Source organism: Lepisosteus oculatus, chromosome 9 (genome assembly GCF_040954835.1).
Source record: "Lepisosteus oculatus isolate fLepOcu1 chromosome 9, fLepOcu1.hap2, whole genome shotgun sequence".
Lineage (NCBI taxonomy): Eukaryota > Metazoa > Chordata > Actinopteri > Semionotiformes > Lepisosteidae > Lepisosteus > Lepisosteus oculatus.
Window position 1 is genome coordinate 1,555,208 of NC_090704.1, and position 25,998 is coordinate 1,581,205.

Below are 25,998 nucleotides of genomic sequence, written 5' to 3' on the forward strand. Positions count from 1 at the left end.
AGTTTCCTCTCACACAGCCCAAGAAAGGGGACTTCTAGCTGAGGCCTGCATGACATCAAAACATGCCTGGAGGCTGACTGTTTGTGACCGTGGCCTGGTCCAAACATTTAACTTCACAAAACTCCCCACTCGCCTATCTCTGCCTGCGGAGGCCAGTGGGCTTTTTTTTCCTCAAAACATTAAGGCCATGGTTACTATCTCTCTAGAAACCCCAGACAACACTGAACCCAAAATTTCCAGAGAGTGGAACCTCAGTGGTGTTTTTTCCTATCTGAAGGCAGGCGGCGAAGCTGTGAAAATAAAACACACTGTGCAAAACTAATGCACAGTCCAGCCGCATCCAGTGTGCACAACCAATACGAGTCACAGAGACGTTAAAGTGCACTGTGCTACCTGAGGCCAGTCTGAGCATCTTGCACAATAACCTCATATTCCTCGCCTGGCCTGAGGGGAGAAAAACCCAACCAGTGAAGAAATCCAGTTTCTCCTGCTGACACACGGCATGTCTCTTCCGGGCTGGTCTGTTCTACTCCATTTGAAACATTTCACTGGTCATATTCACTAGAGCATTCACAGAACGATGCACAGAATGGTCACAAGTAAATGGGTAACTGATGTCACCCAGGCAAGCAAATTAAAAGCACTTCCAAGGTTACCAGAGTTACGTTTATACCAAACTGAAACCATTGCTGTTGAAGAAAAAAAAGAAAAAAAACATCTGGACAGTTCTCTAAACTGATTTATGCCTCAGAGCTGAAACATGTTATGATCTTTTCAGGCACCTGGCCTAACCTCTTCAAGAAGAGGTGCCAAACTCAAAACTCTATTGACGTCCCTGCATACATCAAATCTCAGGCTCACCCTGGAAAAAATCAATTAGGTTTTTCTCTTAGATAAGAATTTATCCTTTGCATTTGCAATCTGATTTCTCTCGTCCTGACCACTTAGGTATCAAAAATCCCTTGGTACTGTTCAGAAGAGTAGGAGTGTGACCCCCACAGTCTGGCAAGATTCCACTCTGACCTCTCTAAAGCTCCCCCTCAGGTTCCAAGCAATCTGTCCCTCCTCCCCTGAGCTGCTGTGCAGCTGGGCTACTGGTGCTAAATGGCAAAGTGTCATGCAGGTGGGCACAGCACTTCAATGGCAGATGACTGCCCTTCTATTGATAAAGCACTCTGAGATCGTTGGGGATAAAGAGCACAATATAGATACAAGGCGTTGGGCCCTGCTGAAGGTTGGTTGATTTGACGTCATTGTTTTGGCCATCCTTTACCCCAAATCTTTCATGCTTCATGTCTTCATCTTTCTCGTCGATGAGATCCAACCAGCACAAGCTTTCAAAATGTGCTCTTCCGCACTGCAGTGCACAGATCTCCATTCCAAAGAAACAGGCTCTGGCACCCGCGATTACATCAGAAAGAAACGATGCTCATGCACAGATCACCGAAATTACAAGGTGTGTCAAATATTCAAAGCTGACAAGCATGTTACAACTTTTCTTGAAAAGAAAAAAAAACATGTTTTATAGTTGTTTGTTATCTTTGTTTGCAGATGCCTGGCTTCTGTCTATTCAACAACGGGTTGCAACTAAAATCAGATGATTTCCCTTTTTCTTTTCCAGGGCCAAAAGGACACCCGGGGCTGTGTTTGTACAGAGATAGCAGAGATAACGTTTTCTCTGCTTTGTTTGAAATCTTGGAACCTCGAACAACAATCTGATCTCCCAAGGATGTTTACAATCTTCTGCTCTCCCGCTGCAGCCAAGAAACCTTTCTCCAGCTTCCTGTCAGCTCCAAGGGAAGGAACACCAGCCATTTGCAGGGCCTACGATTACAATAGGGGGCAAGGAGGGCAGACAACTGACGCCAAGATATGGCATCAGAGAGCACGGCGCTGCACAGCAGATGAAATGTCCCACAGTGCGGAACAGCGCGGCTCCTGCGCATTGGAGCTTAAGGAATTCACCTCCTGAAGACCACCCCGTCCAGCGAGAGCCATCCAACACTGCCTTATCGCAGCATTAGCTCGCCAGAGCAGAAAAACACACCCAGTCCTGGAACTGGAAGAGCCATTCATCCTCAGCCCGGCCGATATTGACTTTCACTTCTCAGTCTGGTGTCATTAGAGACTCTGGCACCCGAAGAGCTGCCTCTGATCTTCTCGGCTGATACCGGACAAGGGTCCACTCCGGAGCGGGGGCAGTGGGGGGGGAGGAGATGACTACAGAGCAGGGCTTGATTCAAAAAGGACTGAAATTCCGGAAGTGCCTGGATATCAGGAAGGCTTGTTATTTTAGGGCAGGATGTCCAGTCCTGGTCCTGGAGGGACCGTGTGTCTGCAGGTTTTCAAGGTCTGCTCAATGCAGCAGCACCTCACGAGCTGAGAGAAGCTGCTAAATTGATCCAATTGAGCCATTAATGAGCTGGTTTACATCTTTGAGAGCTGAGCTGAGACGAAAACCTGCAGACTCACTGGCTCTGCAGGACCAAAGCTTGTCATCCCTGCTTTTGACTGGGCAAAATGAAAAGCTACTGGGTTTCTTCATGAGTGTGTTTTCTAACTTGTCCGAAGGAGAATTGTGATTCTCGCACACACAGAACAGTCAACGCCTTCACAGTGCTGCGAGCTGTAGGAGGGGCCCGTTTAAGACTATCTGGGAGATAAAAAAAGTAAACAAGAAATTATACAGACCTTGAGAAATGCTTAAGTCAGCACTGCTGACAGACAGAAAAGCCTTCCAGTAATCACTGATTTAATTAATTTGGTATGCCTGCTGCAAGCTCATCATCTTAGTTATTCTTTTAAAACAGCAAAGAACCACACTCAAATACTGATACAAAACTCACTTCACAAGACACAAGCGACACTTTCTTTCACAAAGCAACACCGCTGCCTCTTCGCCGGGCTGTCCTGGGTTGCAGACAGGAACAGAAGGATGTGTGCTATGGCCACCTGACAGCACGGCCGCACGAGCAAGAGTGCTCTCAAAGCAGACAAGCGTGTCTGTCACGACGAAAGGTTTCACACCCCAAAAACAGTTTGACATCATTATTACTGTTTTATTTCTGTGTATGAACCACTAGTGTCCACATAAAAACAGATACCTTGTGGTCATTAAAACATTTTAACACCAGAAAGCTCAGAACTGTAGTGGGAGCAGTTTATTTGCCTTCATTACAGCCTGTTGTTGTGATTAATTTAGGCTAAAATGGTTCCATTACAAAATGTGAAGTTCTGAGTTTTATAAGCAGTCACAGAAGATGCCATGATAATGCTGGCCTTCACCACACCTCTGACATGCACAGTCACACTGAAAAGACCTTCAAGGCCAACATTTTAGATTTATATATATATTAAAATATGTTTTTTTTCAATAAAAGTAAAACTACCTCCTCAAATACCTCTATGCCAGAAGGCTATTTTACTGTTCAGAGGAAGGAAGTGCAGTCCAAGGCAGGCTACGACATTCTTGTGAAGAAAATTAATACACTGTGTGTGAACACTCACTGCTGAAATCAGTACACATTCCCTAGCTCAGCACACACACATGAACACACACTCCCGAGCTCAGCACACACAAACTTGGATCACTCACCTCAGAGCCCAACACACACACATGAACACACACTCCCGAGCTCAGCAAACTCACATAAACACACTCTTGGGCCCAGCACACACACACACACACACACGAACACACTCTTGGGCCCAGCACACACACACACACACACATGAACACACACTCCCGAGCTCAGCACACACAAACTTGGATCACACACCTCAGAGCCCAACACACACATGAACACACACTCTTGGGCCCAGCACACACACACACGAACACACTCTTGGGCAAGGCACACACACACACACACACACACACACGAACACACTCTTGGGCCCAGCACACACACACACACACACATGAACACACTCTTGGGCCCAGCACACACACACACACGAACACACTCTTGGGCCCCGCAGTCCCGGGGGTGGCCGGAGTTACCTGTGCGACCGGCTGCCCGGTGCTGTCCTCTCCGGAGCTCCTCAGGTTGATGATGTGCACCTCCTGCGGCCAGGACATGGAGCCGCGGCTGGCGCAGCCCGCCAGCACGGTGAAGCTCTTCAGCCGGGCCTGCACCGGGTGCCCCTCCCCGACTGGCAGCAGCTCACAGGGGCTCCTGGACAGCGGACCTGAGGGCACCAGACAGAGGGCACTCGTCACTCAAGGAAACCTGCTCACCTTGTCGAAACCTTCGGCTGAATCGCTTGCGTCTCCCAGCCTGCTGTCTTTGGGGTCGTGATAGTGTATACCAGCCACATATTTCCACTTTTCTCTCGGGAATGCAGAGAGAAGGCTTGGAAATAAATGAGCTATGAGCATTCCACCCCAAGATCTTAGTTCTTCATACAGTATCTACTGCACACTCATAATATGACACTGCAGCATTTTCCGGTCTGCTCACACTAGATCAAGAGCAGTTGCTAACTGCAGCGTGGTCGAGAGCTGTGATCACAGCCCTGGTACGATAATCAGACAGACTGCTGCATGTTAGTACCTTGAATACGACTGCCTTTTCGCAAACATCGCTCAACGGTGTTTACATACTGTACGGAACACAAAGGGACAGACCAAGCAGGCAAGGGTTCCGTGAGACGACAGAAACTTTGTTTACCTACAGTACTGTTCTGTTAAAGAAATCAAAATCCCTCTCTAATCGCACATAACAAAACTGCAATAAAAGTATTTGTCCTCAGAGACCGTTTCAGGTCGGCTCTCCATCCAGTATATATGAATACTTTAGGATTCTACCCAGTCTTCCGAATGACAAATAAATGTTTCCTTCTGACTTGTTCACAGCTTTAAAATCTGACTGCAGCTAATAATGTTCAGGTGACGTAAGTCTCATAAAACACAGCTTTTAACACTCCCGAAACGATGTGATTAAGGCTGAAACTCCTAAGGGCATGTTTAAGGTCCAGACAGTGTTCTCCAATACTGATATTGAAGGGCTACATACTTTCTCCTTCATTAAACCCCATATGAAACCACAAGCCAAGCTGACCCAAGAGGTGAGAGCGCTCAGCCTCAGTAATGCTGTAATTACCAGCTAACCGCAGCCATGAGCAGAGCAGATGAGGAACTGAAGCACGTGCCTGACGGTACTGCACCCTCCTTCTCTCTCCACACCGCTGTGCGCCGTTAGGAGATCTTGCAGGAAGCCTAGGGGTGTGAAAGTAACGAGGGGTTCCACAAATAACACAAAATAGCCTCAGGGCTAGCAAAACAACAGGTCAAGCCTGTCTCGAGTGAGATGACTGAGGCACAACAGGCATCTGTAAAAGCTACTGAGAAACTGAAGCCGTCGTTTCCGCAAACAGATCGAGCAGAGAGCTGCATCAGGAGCTGAGCACTGGCTGCACGGGAAGGTTAATTCCACGCTGGAAAGCAGAAAGACGTCAAGTAGCTGCCATGCCTTCTTCAGGTGTGAGGAACACAGTGGTGAGTACAGCAGGAGGGATAAAATCACGGTTGACCAGAGGACAGAGCAGGTGGGAAAGTGTGGAATTAACCTTCACTTGTTCCCACTTCTTCAAAAATACAGTTTACCACATCCTCAGTACAGTACACATGATCTTTCCTCTCTTCATACATACAGAATCAACGACAATAAAACTGATCATCACGGGGTTGAAATTTACGCGCAGTCATTCCAAATCACAGATCTGGAAATGTCCAGCCGCGCTGTGACAGAAATTCAAGTTTTATTTAGAATAACCCGTCCCTGATCGCAGTGCTGAACTCCGCTCCTTCATCAGAAGACAGCAGGAAAATTTGCTTTGGTCAGAGCGTGTTCTCGCACGTCCCTTCCTTCAGAGCGCACCGATGTCAGGGAGCCAAGCGGAGCTCCTGCAGGAACAGCACTTATGCTCAGAAACACGGAGAGCCAACACCGGCTGAAGCACGTTTTCTACAGATAACTGCTTGTAGTTCGATAGAGTGAATCTAAACCTGTCAATCAACTATTTCTCTGTTCTAACACATGAAACTGAAAATTTCTAAAATAATTCCTTTTTCTCCCGTTGGGCTTCATGTCTCATTTGCAGACAGCAGCCTCTGTAGTGACAGTGTGCAGGCCCCTAAGAAATGCAGTCTTTTGGGGGGAAACTAGATTCAAAACCTGCCTCGCTCTGGCCATTAAGATCTGTGTCAGTCAAGAGAAGTGACTTTGGACTAACGTTGTCTATGGAATACCACATGACAAGACCTGCAATAACTACAGATGGTTGTTCATTTGAGAGCACGGATTTCAGTTTGCTCTTGAACAAACACAGCTGCAAACACAGAAGACACCTGAATGCCATTACTGTGCACCCTCCTGCGAAGGGCTGTTACCACGGGCAGTTTCTTAATGGTTTAATTGGTTGGCAGCAGGGTCAGTGCAATCAAGCGCCGGTTATACACGTGCACCTCGATGGAGTGAGCTGGGAGTAGCTCAATTCCAGCAGCTCTCACCCTCGGAGCAGGTCTTTGAGAGGGCCTCTAGTTCTGAACTTGCTCTAGAGTTTAAGAAGCGGGTCTGCGTCCCTCTGCACCAGCAGCCCTGATATCTCTTACCTGGAGAGTAAACGTGGGCCACACAGCCTTCAGTCCACTCCAGCTGACTCAGGGCGCCGCGGCCCTGAGGGGCCTGAGTGCCACGTGCGCTGGGGGGTCTTTATAGCCACCGCTGCTCAGACGCAGCGCAACGCTTGTCTGTATTTTGTCTAAGGAGTTGGGAAAGCATCTGTCTTTCCAGGAAGAGGCCTGCGCTCCCAGAGAGTCTGATTGTTCCACTCCAGCACGAACCCCGCAGGGTGCCCAGAGAGCCCAGACAGACAAAGGCCCCCCAGGGCCCACAGCTGGCCAGCGCTCGCTCCTCGCCACCGGCCACCCGCACGGACAAGTCCGAGCTTCCTCCTCTCTCCCCCCCGGCGCAGGCGGAGGCAGGGAGGAAGAGTCATCCCCCCCCCCCACACACCCCTCCCATCACAGCTCGCCGCCGAAAGCTGGAGGCCTCGTCCTCTCCGGTCATCGCCCGACTGGCGGGCCGGGACGGAGGAATAGCGAGCCCCCTCCGCGCCGGCGGGCTTCGCTCGCGCCGCCGTGCCAAGAGGCCCTGCGAAAGACCGGGACACCGGCAACCCCGCGCCCCCCGGTTCTGCCCGGGACTCGGCCGCGGCCTGGGCTCACCGAACGGGGGAGAGGGACCCGCAAGCCCAGCGGGGCAACGTGCCAGAGCTCCGGCCCGGAGAGCTGCAGGCTGGCACTGGGAAGAGTGAAAAGTCCGATTTTCCGCGACACACACGGGCCCGGGTGAAATGACAGCCGGCAGACGCACCTGGTTCATCCCAGAACAGGTAGGAGGCAGCCTGGAAGTACCTGATACTTTAAAAAACCGTGAAGGCAGAGGAGGAGAAATAAAAACAAACCCATACAGTATCTGAAACAATGTTGGGATACTTGGGAAGGCCTTTCTGATGAATAAATGGTTTGCATACCACTAATAAAAACCCAAAGGAAGTTCTGCTCCGCTTATTTCATTAACACGCTGACCTACAGTACAGGGTGCTGTCGTTTCCTGCTTTCTGAAAATTACGTGATTTGCATGTGTGCACTCAAGAAGGAATCCCCAAAATACAGCATCCGCTGCTCAAAACTTGTGAATGAATTCACCCTAACAGAGATCTGCTCCTTTGATCAGTGAGCGGAACAGCTGCAGAAGACACTGTGATCACTCTGAAATATGAAAGACAACACCAGTAAACAGGAGGGCTGACTTCAATTGCAAAACCTTGTTACTGGCCAGCTGCAAATTCCACACCCCCTTGGGGTCCTGCTGTGATCCCATACAAAGCTGGTGTGCCTCCCTGTGTTACAAAATGCTCATCTGAATGGTCTCAAACTAAGTTTTTCCTTTCAAAATGAATTGTGGAAAAACAACCACAGGCCAGACTGGAAAAGGAGAATGCCTTGGAAGATGTCCAGAAGATTACAGTAACACTTGGGCTGAAATATTGTTTAAGAAAGTAAAATGCAGCAGTGTAACCAGAAAGAGAAGTACTGTATCTAAATACTATTGACACAATAACGCTAGGAAGCCATGCATTGTCGTCCTCCCATCTGGTATTCCCGTGCTAAAATAAATTAAATACAAATGTGAGTGACTCAATCAAGTCAATGTTTCTCATGAGCAAAGAATGCTGATTTTAGACATGCTGGATGGCCGAACTGTAAAGTAATATTTCAAAAATCTTTCATCAACACAATAATTCCAGGATTCAGACAAGCAAGAACATAGAAGAAAAGAAAAAACAAAGAACTTCTTGCTTCTTTTGCTTTTTGTGGTATAGAAAATGAAGGATGCCTTTAGAAACAAACAAGCGGAGCACCTTTGCAGACTTTAGGAAGAGGTACCCCAGGGGACTAACACAGGTCCCTCTCTATTGTCACAAGACACAGTGTACCTATGGTGAAAGAGCCTAAAAGATCTTGGGTGCTACTGACTCAAGCTTCTTTCCAAAGTGTTATGTGTTTCATTCCACATTACAGTGAATGTCAACAACCCAGTGGTATGTGGGGCAAGCTAATTGTACACTTACCAAAGTAAGTCATTTTTCTTTCTCTGCTCTAAGCTGTAGTCTTCTGCCCAAATCCTCACAAAAATAGACTCACTATCTAACAAAAGGAAGGGCATTCAGCAGAGCGAGAAGGCTGTACTGCCCATTGTGAGACACCTGGTCTTCAACAGATTTAGGGACCAGAATAAACCAGATGTCTCTGTACCCATGCAGTAAGCCCTTGAGATAACCTAGAATTAGGTCAGTGTCTCCAAAAATCTGCACCAGTTTTTCCCCAAGATAATTATCACTAATATTCCAGAAGTAAATAAAGGAGAATTATTGTCATTTCCTTTCTCTTAACCTGACAATTCAAAAGACTTGGTCTTCTACCAGCTGAATGCATTCTAAATATGCCTTGAAAACTCTCCGAAGTGTTTGGAATGAGGAGCTGACACTTGCACTGAATCCATTTCTCTCATTCTCTGAGGCGGCTCAGCAAACGGTGGCCAGGCAGGACGTGAGCCGGCGCACATCTGGAGTGCTCATCAGAGCCACGCTTCGCCTCTGAAGGAAATAAAGAATGAAACAACAAGAAAGGGGGTTTTATGTGTCTGCTGGCCTTGCCATTGATTCATTTCCCCATCACCTTCTCTTTCTACTCCTGGCTCGGCCCGCGCACGGCCCCTGACAGCCCACACGGGCCAGCAGGCTGCGGCCAGGTTCCTGGTGACATCACCAGCGCCCCGCGCAGAGAGAGAAGGGCCGCTGTTCGTGGAACGAGAAAAACAAGCTGGAGGCTCCGAGTGCCAGAGAGCAGGCTCAGGCGTTTTTTCAGACACACGCCGCTACAAAAACAGTTTAGATCATCTTTATTTTCCTGACTTTTCATGCAAAGTCTCAGTGGTTGCACATGCTAGCCCGTGCTGTACTGCGGGACAGCCTCAATGCTGTTTCTGCAAAGAATGCCCAGTTCCCAGCTTGAGGGCTTCTCAATACTGTGGCAAAGGAAACTGGGTGGACAGGGAGGAGTACTGGTAGTGCACCAGTTTGGAGTGCTGACAATTTGCCTTCAATGAGCTTCAGAGATGAGAATGATGCTTGTTTGAATCCTCCTGCCCACTTCAGCACACCAGTTTTGACAAGCCTGCAAAAGCAGTCCTCTGTTGCTTCCCTTTTTATCTTTGCTCAAGGATTCTGAGAATAGCCAATAAAAAAAACAACTAGGAACACCTGGAAGAGGAAATATTTCCTTATCACCTGTAAATGAAAGACAAGGCCGGATTCAGGCTGTACACAAGCCTTTTTTAGTGTCAATACCCAGGGACCAAGGTAAACACTCCAAGCATTAACAGAGCGAGCACCTGTCTAAGGGGAAATCAGACTCAACAACAACACTCCTGAATCTGGTTCAGCCAGAGCTACGTGTACTGCCAAGCCTGAGAGAGAGAAAGCCAATTTAAAAAAGAAAACAAAACTAAACACAAAAAGGTTACGAAAGAGAAGTAACTCAGGTTTTGTCATTTGTGTACACATCTGATGTGTAGAAGACAGACCAGTGCAGAGCTACAGAGCCGCACTGCTGTAAGACATTGAATAAAAGTACTAATCCAAGCACCGTGACCGCCTCTGCATCTCTGAGGCCCTGACAGGACACGAGCAGACTCCAGAAGACCCCTTTTCCCTCTTTCTCCTGGGGTTTCTTCGCCTTGAGGCCATCTAGTTGAGAGCCGGTCACTTGCAAGGCCCTGTGTGGTATTACTTCATCCTCTTCTTCAGTGGAAACGGATTATGACAACTGTTTCCACCTTCATGACTAATAAACATGTGAAAAATGAGTTGATCAGGGTGCTCCAAGTTACAAGTCACTGCTAAAGGACGTGGAGCGTGAATTGAGTGTCTCCATCTCGGTTAATGTGCACAACCAGTCCTCCTGTGGCGCAGCTGCTTAAAACCTAATACCAAATGGTACAGTTTCAGAGAGCAGAAGAGATAAATTAGCCATGCATGTTATCAATGACTAATGTAAGCAGTGACTAATGTCTGAGTCCTTCAGGTTTCCTCTCCGACACGCACACATGCCGAGAGGCACACTGACACACACCAGGCCACCACACATCACGCGACAGGCCTGAGTCTGCGCCTCACCGGCTGCACAAGACCCAGGACGCCCAAGAGGAGCGAGCATGATGGCGCTTCAAACGCATCCCCTGCACCGCGCGCCTCAGGAGGCTCCGTCACCTGCAACCGCAAGAGTCACCCCGCGCGGGGAAAGTGAGAGACCAGCTCCGGCTGCAGGTGCTCGCGGCCACCGAGTCACAGCAGGATCTCGGTCTGAGAAGCCGGTAAGCCACTCCCTGCCGGGGAATTTCTGAGCGGCTACAGAGGCGCGAGCCACGCAGAAGCACGAACGGTTTTATTGCTCTTCAAGTGAAGCTTTCTCTGCCGCCGCTCCTCGCGGTCTGCTCTTTACCGTCAGGCCCTTCTCTCCTCACGAAGCGCGGCAAACTCCCAGTAACGTGAATAACAGTTTAACAACAGGAAAGGAAGCACACATCAGGCTTCAGCACCGGCGCAAACACACACACGCGCGCGCGCGCATTCACGACAGGTTTCCCAGAAGCCACTGGGAAAATTCACAGTATCTCTTTGGACTGTGGGTGGAAACTGGAGCACCCGCAGGAGACCCATGCGAACGCGGGGAAAACGTACCATCTCCATGCTGGCTGCACCCCAGGAACTGAACCCAGGTCCCAGAATCTGCGAGCCAGCAATCCCAACAACTGCGCCAACAAGTTGTAGTAAAGTAAATAGATCCTAAATACTTAAAATTCTAAAACGTGAATGACCAGTCCAGTATTTCCTGTGGACAACCCTTCAGGCAAGGTACAGAGTATTAATCCTTCCACTGTCTGACAGTGAGAAGCCAGGGCTCACCTTGAACAGTAAAAGTGAGAGCTCTGCAGAGACTAATGTATATAAATCATCCTTCTCAAGGAATAAAAGATGCTAATCATGCATTACCCCAATGATAGCTAATACCCCTCTATTTCATCACAACCCTCCTGCAGGTTACATGTCTTTTAACAGAGGATACAGACTGCCAAGAGAAAATTAAAGGACCTTTCCTTTATAGATTAATGGATTCACATCCATAAATGAGTGAACAAAGCTCTCCTGACATGTTAAACCATATTTAATGACACAGGCAACGTATCAAAGGTTATTTGTGACAAAAATGGAAAAAAACAGCTGTCTTAAGGGAGCAGGAGGTGGGGCAGCACAGGAAATGCGTATATAGAAACAGAAAACAATGGCGCTTAATGGAATTATGCTCTGAAACCAGATAAATAATTGTTTGAGCTTCAATGTGTAATTATCAAAGCCGCCCAGAGTTCGCTGCCACTCAGCGGAACCTTTGATTACTGCTTTAAATATAGAAATCAGCTCAGATCGTACACCCACCTTCCACTACCTCCGTGTGTGCATAGCCTGGTGAGGAGCCAGGACTCTCTGACTGGCAGCGCTGGCAGCTTCTATGCTATTTAGAAACAAAGCAAATATTCCCACACGACAATCTCTCTTCTTAAAAAGACAAGCAGCCCCCGAGAACCCCGCTACCATGACGACGCCTGCTCACTCTGGCGACCATAACCGAGAGCGGGAGAGCAGGGTGCTCTCTGGGGACAGCTCAACTCGACCAGTTCCCACCTCCCAGAAAACTGAAACTACAGCCCTGCCACAGGCACAGCGTTCACCTAAGACACTCAACATAATCACCCAACACAGCACAGCACACTGCTGAACCTCAGGGTCTGCACTAAGACTTCAAAATGGGGTTACTTGAGCACACAGTAATCAGAGCAGGGCCCCCTTCCATCCGTTAGCAGGGATGACCTCCACACCACCTTTGCTCCGTCTCCATATCCACTCCCAGCTGGGAAGAGGCAGTCTGGGCGTAAATCATTCTTCTGCGAGCGTTCGTGTCAAACGCAGGGGGTAGTGTGAGCACTGAACTGGGATGAACATCAAAACAAGAAGACCGATCAGGATGCATCCCTTGCGAGCATCCACCACCGGGCGTCCGGACAGGATCTGCTCGGGTTTTCATTTCACAAACGCAGGCAGGAGAGAGACAAGCTCCAGAAAATTGCCGCAGGTCTCAGAAGAACTGGGGTCAGAGCTGAACGAGCAGGCTGGTGGCGGTGGTGGAGACGGGAAGAAAACGAGAGTGGAGTGTGGGGGGGGTAGGCATTCCGAAACACCTTGACAAACAACAGGTTTGGGCTGCAAATGAGCTTGGAGGAAAAACAGGTTGTGTCTGCAAACAGTACTGGTGGACCAGTAGGAGTAGCTCTTCCCTCTGGAGCAGTGCCCCAGTCTAGTGACCAGCGACGCTGTGCTACTGCCCTGCAGGTGAGGGCCAGGATACTCAGGGAGCCAGGCTTCTATGTGGGACAGATGAAATCAGCTCACGATCAGATGTGGTTTTGTTTTCGGAGGTACTGTGAACTGATTTGTCATTCCTGTACTCCAGGCACCGAAAGCCTTAGGTAGATCTGCTTCTTTACACACTACAGAAGATAAACAGCCCGGCGTCAAGAGCAGATAACAGGCACCAAGAAACTAAATCACGCGAACGGCAGACTCAGAAGCTGAAACACATTTCTTGGAAATGAATACGCATTAAACATTTGTTTCATTTTAAAAAGTGAGGGCAAATTGCCCAGTGTTTTCTCAGAATGCTGGAGTCCAAAACATGAATCTACACGAGGAACTCTTCTGTGCTGAATGAATATGACAATTCAGAGCTCATCCTACATCCATCGAGTGCTTACCTTTCAATGTGTCTATCCCTCCACCTAAAGTACTTGTCTTTGCAGTGTAGACACTGCTTATGGTTTTATAATGGAAATGGAGGATGGTGTTCTTAAATGTACACTTAGCAGCAGTGTGGAGCAGTGGTCAGGGCTCTGGACTCTGGACTGGACAGTCGTGTGCTCAGATCTCCAGTAAATGCCCTGTCTTGTCCAGGGAGGAAGGCGGCCATGCCCATTATAACTTTCATTATTTTTAATCTGCATTCATCTCTGTTTCATTCCGTGAGCTGTAACAGAGGTGAAATGCACATATGCAACATGCTGTATACTAAGACTGGGGTTGACAACTTCATATCCAAGGCCAGGGGTCTCCAGTGCTGCTTCAGGAGAGCCCCTGTCCAGTGCCTCTTACCCTCCGTCACTTCAAATTCCAAACACGTGTTTTATTGAAAAATATGAGCAAATTGTTCTATTTCAAGAGCACCGAAGGCCATGTTTTGTTCTAAATGATCTCTGAAGTAATTTAATTCATCACCCGTTAACTCATCACAGTATTCATGATTCAATGCCTACCTCTTAAACCTGGGGAAGAGGGCTGGAGAGGATTGGGTTTAAGTAAACACAGATCCTTCACCTTACCTAACAACGCCTCATTAAATGGCTATATAACCATTAGGAAAAGGAACAATAGTTTCTTTTGTTCCCTGACTGAGAGCGAGGAGTGTGGTAACCGCTGATAAAGCAGGCAGGTACTCAGGGGATCTCCACATGTCAACTCCCCAGACACACACCAATTAAAAGGAGGTTAGGCTTGTCATTTATGTTAAGTGTAAAACAAGTTTCACTCACTTTCTATTCAGCACATGTGTTGATCGCACAAACAGTCACCAGTGAGAGTGTCAAAGGCCTTTCTAAAACTCTAAGGATAGTGAATTTTTCTATGAATTTTAAGTAGGTTAAATCCTTAGAAAGGCTGAAATGTATTTGTCCAATATGTGAAGTGATATGAATCAAGGAATTTGGTTCTAATTTAAGTCCTTAACAATTTTCTAACCACAAGAAACAGTGTCACCTGTTTCCTATGGTAGTTTTTTTTTGTAATTGCACTCAGCTGTTGAGTTCATGACTCAAAAATTAATTGTATTATACAGATATAAAGAAATAGACAACTCAGCCATGTTAACAAGTCAATCAACACACATGGGCAAAAATCCCATCACCCAGTCGCCAGTTCCACCTAAAGCAGGACTGAAGACACCACGGATAGAACCAAGAACCAAAAACACACCAATCTCAGTAAGCAGATCAGCTGTCATTGAGTGTCTCACACTTTCAGGGATATCTGCCGTTTTAAAAGTTTTCAGAGGATTACGCACTGAGGATGAGCATTGTCAATAGCGAAGACATATCACAGAAGGAGATGGTTCTCGTTTGACTTCTCCTTCTCATTTACCTGTAGTTTCTAAAACACAAGAGCAATTAACTCGTAGTCCTCACATTGAAAAAAAAAAAACAGTTAGACTTTCTTAATATTTTGTCCACCAACATTGACCTCTGCATTTTTCAGCCAGTAGGCCCATTGGTTGTGTGGTATTGGACTGTTGCTGAAAAACACACTCTCCTACTGTACATTTAACACTTTTGACCCATGTATCATTAGAAAACACTGGACCTCAGTGCTCAGTACTGTGCACTTCGCTGACTATGATTACATCTGGATAAACTGAGCCCTCAGTGTGTGAACTGCTCATAAACACTGCTAGAATAACCAACCTGACACGCATCCATGCACAAAGAATACTTTTCACCTTGAAATTACAGTTAGTGTCAAGTTCTAAGAAAAGCTGATTAGTACAGTAGTTCTTTATGATTTTTTTTCTCCTCAAAAATACTAATACACCTAACACAAATATTGACTATAACCGTACAAGACTAGAAGTCTAGTTCCATAAATACGCCAAAGGCCTTTGTTTTAAATGAAACATTGTCATGAAGAACTTTCTCCTGCTCTCCATCAGTTAAAGCACACAAGGTGCACAGTCTTACCTTACCTATTTCACACACCACTGCTGCAACTCATAACCTAAGCTGACAACCACAGGCCCTTCCAAGGTAGACACAGTACTGTTTAAAAAACGACAAAGATCTTGTGGACTGTAAATTTCGCAGGCAGAAATGGACAGGCAATCACCCTGGAAGTACAGTGTCAATCATTGTTAAACAGTTACCTTACAAAGGAATGGGCACTGCCAGAGGGGAACCAGAGCTCTCTGCAGCCACTGCACAAGTAACAATGCTGAGGCTTTGTCTGAATGTCATCTGAATATCAAGAAGGGCAGAGCGAACATGCCAGCACAGCACTTCTGCAAACGGAGGTCAGAGGACACCGTGAGAGCCCTGGAAAAGACTCCAGAGGGTAGGAGGGACAGGGCGCCGTGTCAAATGTCACGCTGGATCACGCAATAACATATACAAAGAATCTTGAGAACTCGGGGCTCTTCCACACACCATACATTAATAAAAGTGACAGCTCCATGGAAACTGGGCACTGAACAAACTCCTCTGTGTTTAGAAACAGTTAAGCCTTGACACAGGGACACAGCAACACTGTATTCGAAAATGTCACCACATACAGGCTTTACAGTGCCACTTCCAAATAACAGATTCTATCATTGTAATCTGACATGCATTACCTTATTATGTCACATCTCAGCACTTCGAAAAATGAAAAAGCCCAGAGTTGCGGAATGAAGCTGTTTAACCCTGAACGTCACGCTGGTTTCACCCGCTGCCTGATTTCTCAGCAGCTCTGCACCAGAGCCTGCATGCGCGCGTACCTCAGGACCCGGAGCATGTAAATGAGGCCTCAGGCGGTGCGGCCTCAAACGTGTAGGTCACCGCAGATTACTCCCACAGCGACGAGCTTCCTGTAACAAACGCCCATGTGGGGTTTCACTAACCTGAGCAAGCAGAGTGCTAAAGGCACGCCTGAAACAAAACTCACCAACCCCAGCACAAAAAAAAAAACACAATTATGAATCAACATCAGAAGAACACAAACCGATAGCGCGTTTTACGCCTCTCATCAACACCTGCTAGAGACAGCTTTCTCATTCGGCTTCTGTCAGTAAATAATCAAACAAGAGCTGTCAAAGTGAAAACGACACGTTCTTATTCCTGAAACAGCGAAGCTCTAACCCCTGCAGATGCCCAAGCTCTGGCCTTCCTAAGCCAAGTGTGGAGCTTCAGTTAAAGGCGGGGGGGAGCAGGCAGTCATCTGAAGAGGAACGGCTACTCCGGGCTACTCCGGGAAGAGGACTGCCAGCCCAAATCCCGGCTGCACTTCCTGAAGCCCAGGAGGTCCAACCTTCCCAGCTGGGATCCGGGAGAGTCCTGCAGCCCAGGCCTGACCCACGTCTGTCCTCCAGCTGGCCTGCAAGCTGTGCCGAGAGGGTGAGGTTCCCAGGCCTGTCTCTGCCCACCTGAGCCTCTCATTGCCAGGGCACTGCCCGTGTGGCAGCGGTCACTCACTTTGAAATGCGACTGCAATCTTTCATTTTTTTTTTAGAACGAAGCTCCTGGGAGAGACGGAGAAGGAGACACTGCCAGACATTTCACTGTGCCTTTCTGTCAGCGGCGCGTTAGTGCTACAGTAGAGCTCTCTCCTTCCAGCTCCGGCTGTCGTCACTGTTTCGCAGAATGAAACGGAAAACACGGGTTCAAGGGTCGCCGGCTTACACCAGCCACTTCCCTGCCAGCGTACTTTCCGTAGAACAGAGGGAGTTAGAGGGAGGCAGAGGAAGAGCGCGAGAGAAAAATTGCTGTTTTCCATTAGTCGGTGTCAGAACAGGCAGTGCTGCACAGGACAAGCGCGACGTGTTTATCTGGAGAAATCGCTCTAATGGAAAACTGGCCTGTGTGCTATCATCACACATCAGAGACAGAGAGGAAGTCTTGAGAACCGGCCAGGTATGTCCTATCTATTTTATACATAATCCCTGAATTGCTAGCTGGCATAAACAGTGATCACCTGCACTGGCCTCCTTTACCACACATCATCTCAGCAAAACACCCAGCTAGGACTGTGCTCCAGTTGCTGCACTTGTGTCGGCTGTGAATCATTCAGCAAGTTTAAAAAGTTAATAATCAGCAGCCATGAGATCGAAAACAATTATTAAGTAAAGTATTTTGAACTTGAATGAGTTTTTGTTGGATCTCTTCGCAAACGCTCCCTTTGTTCACAAGCGGTGCCGCTGTAATCTGATCGCATTGATTGGGTCCTGTGCTTCCCAATGGGGATTAACTCCCTTAAGAAAATATCTACAGAATCACATCCCTCCATTGTCTAAAACACGAAGTGAAGTCGATTCACAGATGCCCATATCCAGGGAGACCTACAATTCGTAAAATGTACATTATGCGCAAGGAATAATTGTGCCATTATGATAAGGTAATCATAAATTAATAAAATGATAGTAAAACAAGGAAATGATAAGTAAAACCATGCTGAAATACAGAACAGCGGTAGAAAATCACTGCTGGTAAGTGTTCCATGTTTACACCAAATAAGTACAATTATCAAATTACCTCACCAGTTCAAAAATGAACAAAATTAGTCCCATAAAGCGTAAGTAAAAGTAAGTGTTTGTGCATGCTTCCTGAAGGATATAGCTGAGAGATGACAGGCACGGTCTTCAGATCGGATGCTGGAATGTGGAACTACTATGCATCTCTAACGACACAGAGGCCAAAGCAGGGAGTTCTCATGCTGCCAAAGTGGAGGAGCAGAGGGGCAGACAGTTGATCTCCCAGCAGAAGCTTTGGTTCCGTCACGCAGCACTGCTGACATTACAGGACTAGCTGTGCGCGCCGGCCTCTGGTGAGCACGTCTGTCAATACGGTGATAAAGACTGCTGTGGTTACAACCCACCACAGCACTGACACCTGAAAAGAGGTTGAAACTTAAAACGTTCGTACCAGAAATACAAACGTGCCCTGCCGCGCTCCTGTTTATTGTTAGCCTTGACGTTTTGAAAAGAAGACAGCTTCTGCTTGACAAAGCCTGAGAGTGAGCAAATACATCAAACCACAAGCACTGCAGTCACAGGCGTCAGCTGCCACAGCCCTGCAGGGAGAAGCGGAGAGGCTGTACTGTGACCGTTCATCAGTCAGGCACAGCAACGACTGGTACGATTCGAGGTCAGGCTGTCAGAACCGTAACTGGCAGAATGATCAGTGAAACATGAAGCAGCAGTGGCCAGTACAAATTCAGCTAAAACCAGGAGGCACTTATTCACACAAAGGGGCGAAGGAGTAGGTATGGAACAGGGACTGATCTGTGGTGTCAAAGCTAATACTTTGGTTTGTTTCAACAAACACCAAGCTGAGATCCTTGAACCAATGAGCTACTGGAAGCCATTTGACCCAGAGGGACCAGAACACCACCTGCCACTTGAAACTGCCCTTATGTCCCCGATCCTGACCGGCGCAAAAACAAAAAGGTTGCCTGTAAGGTTACTCGAGATCGTAAGACGTCTGCTGCACTGACACTTTGCACACTGCAAAGTGAGATGCCTGCTCTCGGGCCATGCTGCTCACGGGGTGTGATCCTGTAATGGGGACAAGGCTGAGCTTCAGGACCCTTGCTGTCGACGCCGAGCTCTAGTGCTGTTTTAATTGCATTTGCAGCGTACCTCGTAGCCAACGTGAAAGAGTGCCAAATCTTTCTCAAACCACTTTCACTCACAGAGCGCCGAGGAAGAGTCTCCATCGCCGTGTCGCTCTGCACAGGCTGGGCCAGCTCGACGGGGGAGTACCGCTGCCATCGCCCCGGCCCAGATCCCAGAAAGAGCAAGCCTGCTAGCCCTGCCTCCAGCCTCCAGGCCCCCCCACCCGGGTCCCGAACTGTTCTATAGTGGGGGCGGACAGCAGGGGGGCCCACGTGTGGCGTGCCAGTTTGGGGTTGTCATGTAAACACTCCGGACCTGCGCTGACGCAGAGGATGTTTACAGCCAGCCGGGCCTGTTCGCTGCTCGGCGCCGACACACTCCTTCGAGCTGCAGTTTTCTCTGCTTCACGCGTGAGTCACACCCAACATCTGGCTCGGGGGGCAAGACTCTGCTCTTAAGGCCCTTCTGCAGCAGGGCTCCGCTGTGGACATCAGCACCAGGCGAGACAGCACGCGCGGAGCGTTCCACCTTAAGCAGCCCACTCGCTGCTCGGATCACATTTCACGCATTGCGCAACTCTTTCTGGGACCCATCAGCCCTGACTTGAAAAGGCTTCATGGAAATACACTGTGATTAACAGCCTAACCTTTTGTTCAACTGTTAAAGGTCCCTGTGGGAACACCGAAAGTGAGGGACGTCTGATTTTGCACGTTGACAACCATCAATTAACGTTTTTTTCCCCCCCCACACAGAACAACAAAATACGTGAAGCCACTCTGCACAAGCAAGCACCACCTTCATTCAACAGCTTGCACTGGCAGAAAGAGAAATATATCAACTGTGGCCCTGTTACAGCAGTGCATGCTGGGTTTTGCCACAGCGGTCATTGACTCACAGAAACTGACTGAGGCATTCACACAGCCTGGCTACACATGTCTTAAATGTTCTGGTTTTTAACATGTGCTAAAGCAGTGGAATGATCTTTCAGCACATCAGATTAGCACTTTCAAATCCAGTCTTAAAACTCACGTTCACATTCCAGCCTTTATCCAGCTCTACCCACTTTCCAATCGCTTCATCGGACTAATGGCAGCAGGAGGCCGGAGCCCGTGCCACAAGCCACTCGAGTTTTTAATTCTGCTGAATTTGCTGCATTCATTTGCACATCCCTGTCTTGTTTGTTTAATTGCAAAGAGGCTAAGATGATAGATAAGGAGAGGTACTTTTTTGTATTTTAATCAGGGGTCATCATCACCGGTAAGATAAGTCAAACCAAACTGCCAGCTCTCTGCTTGGCCACGCCCGCCTGTTGCAGATGCACCCTGAGCACGTCCTTCAGTCAGGCACAGAATACAACACGCTCTCGCTAACGCCATTTAAAAATAAATAACACCCAGCTGATATCCACTTATTGTACATATTAAAATGGATCGCGGCGGCCTAAATGCAGGCAGCAGGGAGTTGCAGGAAGTGAGCTTCCTGTGTACCTGCAAATGCAAGACCAGCAAAGCCCCTGACCTTTACTCTGGGCCCTCTGGGAAGCCATCCCTGCTATTTTCTGCTGGAAAATAAAACTTGGCTCTGGCTCACTTCTGTAAAATCCATTAGAGAAGTGCCCGGTGAGAAGTGCTGCGAAGGCCAGCCAGAGACTGCCTGAGCCGAGCCCCATCCTCTGTGGCCCTGAAGCTCTGATGATGTCAAACCGGCAACGCTCCCCACCCAGCCTGGCTAACACCAGCTCACTGGTCGGCAGTTTTCTCTTGCTTATCAGACTGTCAGCAATGTTAAGCGTATGCTCAGAACTATAAAATTGCCCTGGTGTTCTTAACATGACCAAGCACTTTGTTTTCTGGGGTTTTGCTGTGCAGCTCAGGGCCTTTGTTATTTTTTAAGACTCAGCAGTCATTTCACAGTAATTGTCGTGTCACTGGCATCCTGTTGAAGCGTTTTTTTTGGCATGTACAGTCTAGTAATTCTGGATACAGTCCCACTAGGTTTTTCTTTTTTTCTGACGTCGAAACTGAAAGCCGCGGGACCTGGCCTCTCTGCTGGAGAGGAGCCGGACTGTGGCTCATGTCAGCGCTAGCGGGGCGTCCGGCCGGAGATGGCAGCTGTTTCTGCAGCCTGCAGCCCATGTGCGGCGGCCGACCTGAATGAGCACGGGCCGGGGAAGAGAGGGGTTAACCTCTGCACATCAGAGAACGGAACAATATCACAGGAGCAGCTGAGGAGTTCAAAAGCGCAGCGTGACGAGAGATCGAAGAGGGCAGGGGTGCAGAAGGCTTGCCACTCGCTCTGAGATGTCGTCCCTGAGTCCAGGCTGGCTGCCGCGGTGTGAAAATGCCCCTGAAGTACAAGCGACTCAGGTATTGCAGCTTCATTGACCTGCTTTTTACACCTCTTGGTTGTACCTCCCTGGGTTAAAATGTCTCGGACCACAAGTGAAACGAGTTCATCAGATCTTGGCCCCATTTTGCTGCTGACGGTTATTCCTGACCAATGAACGTAACCAGACCAGAGGAAGTTCTAATGGTGCCGCTGGCTCGGTGCCTGAGCACAGAAAAACCTGCCACCTCATCACCTTCAGTGCTCTGATTTCACAGGTAATATCGCAGCTACTCAGCCATTATCCTGGCTTCCTTCAAGAAAAGGATGGATGAGATATTTGGGTCAATTAATTACTAACTACCAAATGAGCAAGATGTGACCGAATGTCTCCTCTCATCTGTAATCTTTCTTAAGTTCTCCAATGTGAGAGTTAAATAAAAAACTACATCCATCGCTCATGTAATCAAGACGAAGACATTCAAGATATTCTCCAAGTCTGGGTGACGTCATGCAAGGTTACTTTAAGGTTGTTTAAATTTTGCCTGCCAGAAAATGTTAATTAAATTTAAAAGTACGGACCCTTAGAGAGACCTCAGATATTTAATCCCTCCTGAGACAGCTAGGTGAGCATGCTCAGGAGTCAACGTTGAAAGAGCATTCAGGAGTTAAACCAGACTTTGATAAATGAACTGAAATCCCCTCTGAAGTCTGTTTACAAGCCTTCAATGCCTTTACTGTGTCTACAGTATTCCAGCAATGCAGACCAGTAAACACCTCTGTCTGCAGCTGATGGAACCTTCACTTCAAGCATAATTGAAAAAAAAAATGAAAAAAAACAACATCCTTAGGTCGCAACTCAATCATTTTAACACACCCAGGGCCCTAACTCACCATCGAAAACACACACCAAAACCAACATTTTAAAATGTAATACACTTTCATCGTTTCATTGGGCTGTGAGCAGTCTTACTGATGATCATTAGTACTCTAAACAAGGTACAGGACATCGAAACCCTAATTCTTCTAGGTTTTGTTTATCATTAGCAGCGCAGGCAACCAGAAATCAGCCGTGACGAGTTGTCCCAGCAGGGAGAGAAAAGTCAGAGCCAGACATCAGCCTCAGATCACCCCTGTAACTTTCAAGTCCAAAAGAGATACAGCTTCCTAGCGGGCAACCAGGAAACTTCTCAAAAAATAAACACATTCACTTCTTTCTAAATCCGTCCCACACGCTTTCTCTAAACGAGTCAGCAGCCGGTGCCCACAGTCAAACAGGGACTGATAAGGCAAGAGCCGGGGGTCTGAGCTCTCGCCTCGCTTGACTTCTCGCAGGCTGACATCTGAAACGCTTCATCTTCATAGTGATGATGTTCCTGACTGCGCTGGGGAGAAAAGGGCGAGGCGGGGGGTGTTTGGGAAACAATGCTGGCACCGCAGAAGACGTTCCACTGGAATATCGTGAAAAGAGCTGATGGAAAAGGTCTGAATGACCTCACCGTCTGTGTAATAAAGGGAACATCGGAGGCACAATTAGGTCTGCTTACAACAGATGCCGCTCTCTGCGGTGCTGTTTGCCTGATGTTTAACATCCTGCTGGGGTTGTGCGTCTCTTAAAGGGGCAGGATCATACGGGATAGACTTTCTCGCTCTTCAATATTTGGAACGCAATCGCCCACAAAAACATCATACTTTTTTTGTGAGGGGGTTAACTACAAATACGGTAATGAATCTTTCCTTTATGGTGCATTTGTTGAACTTGAACAATTCACGGTAGAGGACTCCGCCCTTTTGGAAGCGTCAGATACCTTTGCGCCGTTTCAGCATCTTCGGACGGGTGGCCCGTTCACGGATCCATTAAGATCGCTCACGGTTGCTGCCGCACTCGTTAAAGATTCCTGCCCATCGCAGGAATCCCAGAGGAAAACCAGAGACGCGCTTCAGCGCAGCAGGAAAGCGAAGCACAAGAACAGCGCACCGGGCCAGCCGAGAAGTTCGAGGCGCAGCGCGCTTCCCGGTGCGCTGGTGGAGCTAACGATCTGGGCAAAGTCCCTGGGGCTCCGAGTGACTGTTTTGTTCAGAATGTTTTGCAACCCGCGTAAACATTCCCAGCTTTGTTCGGCTGGGAAACATATATAATTCAAAAGAATGCAGCGCCTCACGAGTGAAAAAGACAGGCCAGCGCTGAATGCAAGGAAAGAAACCAAACCAAAGAGCTTCCCTTCATTTTAGTTCTTTTTCTTCCTACTGGCTGTACACCAGTAAAACTCAGGCATGACAATCAAAGCAGTAATAAAATATACTCATGTAAAAAAGATGTTTTTATCCTCTGGAAAGGTCCGTGCCAGCATGGAGACTGGCAGAGCTGGTATAACTCAAAAACAACAGCTCTCGCTCTTCTGTTGTTCTTCTCCTTTATTTTATCCGATCTGATGTGTAAGTGCTTCTCTCTGGGTTTTAAAAACCAGACACATAAGCTGTTGTGGGTTTTCCCATTTCTAGTAACCAGGCACTCTTTAATTCTAATGTGGCCTGTGTCATTTTAACTAGGCAGTAGTAGTCATCAGAAAAGCACGTAAAAGCATTTAAAGAGTCATTTCTGGCAATGACCTGACAAAGCACAGTCCCAAGGGCTCTTAAAAGCACCCTGACCACAGTAACACGTTAATGAAGAACTGAGAAGACATCTACTGGTTTCCACTGCCGTTGTCTCAGCTTGCTCTCTTTATCCAGTGGAATTTGCCCATGTACATAATTCAGACCTTTCCTCTGGGCCCCTCCAACATTCAGCACTTTTGAAACCAGTGAATGCTGTTTTTATTTGAGTTATGTTTATTTTATGTTTCACTATATTTCCTTTCTTTTACATAACATCCTGCTAATTTAATCAATCAGGTATGTGCATGGGTGCCTATTGAGAAGTCATGCAGCACCTGCTCCCTGGCAGGGTGCTGAGAATTCATCTGTCAGCAGGCTATGAGCTGAGAGAGCTGCCTCTGAGCACCCTGGCTGACTGGGGCGTTCTGGCTGCAAAACCACAGAGGGGAAATTCCGGCAGCGAATACTGCTTCGCGATTTGTGTCGGGAGAGACGAGAAATCACCAGGGAGCCCCTGACACGGCTTTCGTAGGAAACCAGCTCTCCCAGCCCCCTCGGGTTCGGGAAGCTGCCCCAAGGGGCGCTGCAGCAGCTGGGAGTGAACCTCCCCACTGCTGCGTAGCCCTCAACAGCTTCGCGACGAAGAGGAGTCCAGAACAGAGTTTCAGACACTCCACTCTCAAAGAATGCAAGAGTTTCTGAGACAAACAACACAGTACTGTATATCAAAACGACAACATAAGCTGTGATTCTGACTCCTCTGTCGGCTGAAGGAGTCGATGGTGAAGGCGATCTCACCTGCACAGGCCACGCCACACAGAGCCAGGAGCAGCATTGCCACGCGCTCCCTGCCTGCCATCGCAGCTCCAGGGGTGGACGCCGTCTGACACCTGAGCTTTACTAAGGACGCTGAGCTTCTCCCCGCTCGAAGGAGCCAAATCGCCCTCTGGGAAGAAAAGACAGGAAAGGGGAGTCAGGCAGTGCTCCACGAGGACAGGGAGTCGCAGGAAGACGCGGAGCGCCAGTTCATCGAGCCGCTCAGGTTCCTGCAGCCCGGTGCGAAATCGGCTGGCTGCCTGATCTGGAGAGCAGGACGGGGCGTGAGCGTGCCGCAGCCTGTTCTGACGTTCCAGCCCTGGGAATGACCAGGGCCTGCGGCCACTGCGGATCCCAAGGCGCAGAGAACCAGCCTGCAGGAAGTGTACAAGTGAGCCTGGTCTGAAAGAGAATGGAGAGGGGGTAGATCATGGAGCTCACTCACCTACCCATTCAACTCAACTACCGTGCAACTCAGACAAAAAACAAATCCTGCAGATTACAAGAGCTCATTCAGGAAGAACATCCACACAGTTTTTGATGGGTAGAGGAAAACAGAACAGAAGGCACAGAAGTACGATTTCCGTGGACAACAATACACATCGCTTTCGGAAACAGAGAAAAATTCTCATAGTAGAGTTCTGTACAAATCCCTTCTCTAGATCCTGCAGAGTCAGTGGCATTCCGTCACTCTCCTGTGTCAGAGCCGGCCAAGCTGAAGAAGAATACAAATTCCACTTATTTCCAACATCCTGTAATGGGTTTCATGTGTGACTCATAAAAATGCTGATATCACGTTTCCCCTGTAGGAGAAACATGATGTCTAAACTTTTTAACTTTTTATTTAAGCTGTACTCAATTCCCATTGAAGACCAGGGAAATAATTAGATCCATGTCCATTAGGGTCGTGTGACCAGAACTTCCCAAACCGCTGAGAAGTTGTGACGTGCTTGAAGGAGTGATGTAATTGCCATTCCATCCAAAATTAATGTTAAAAAGATGCATTAGTCAGAGAAGGAGGTGACAAAAGCACCTGCAGATTTCAATACACTGTTTTTTTTTACTAATTTCACAACACAGCCTGGACTAAAGCATGAAGAGCTCTCACAGAAGAAATAAAGGGCAGCAGAACTGGAAGATCTGAACCTTTTCAGTTCTGGGCAAGGAAGGCT

At 48.0% G+C, this 25,998-nt stretch overlaps 1 protein-coding gene across 2 annotated transcripts in view; it reads right to left on the minus strand.

The window, feature by feature from the left end:
- The window catches only part of tgfbr3 (transforming growth factor, beta receptor III), an 88,109-nt gene that overhangs the window by 51,648 nt on the left and 10,463 nt on the right, over positions 1–25,998 (minus strand). For both annotated transcript variants that reach the window (XM_015355227.2, XM_015355228.2), the window contains 2 exons: positions 24,809–24,956; positions 4,004–4,191 (listed from right to left, as the gene is read on the minus strand). In XM_015355227.2, the coding sequence (XP_015210713.2) occupies positions 4,004–4,191; positions 24,809–24,956 (336 nt within the window). The remainder of the gene's footprint in view (positions 1–4,003; positions 4,192–24,808; positions 24,957–25,998) is intronic.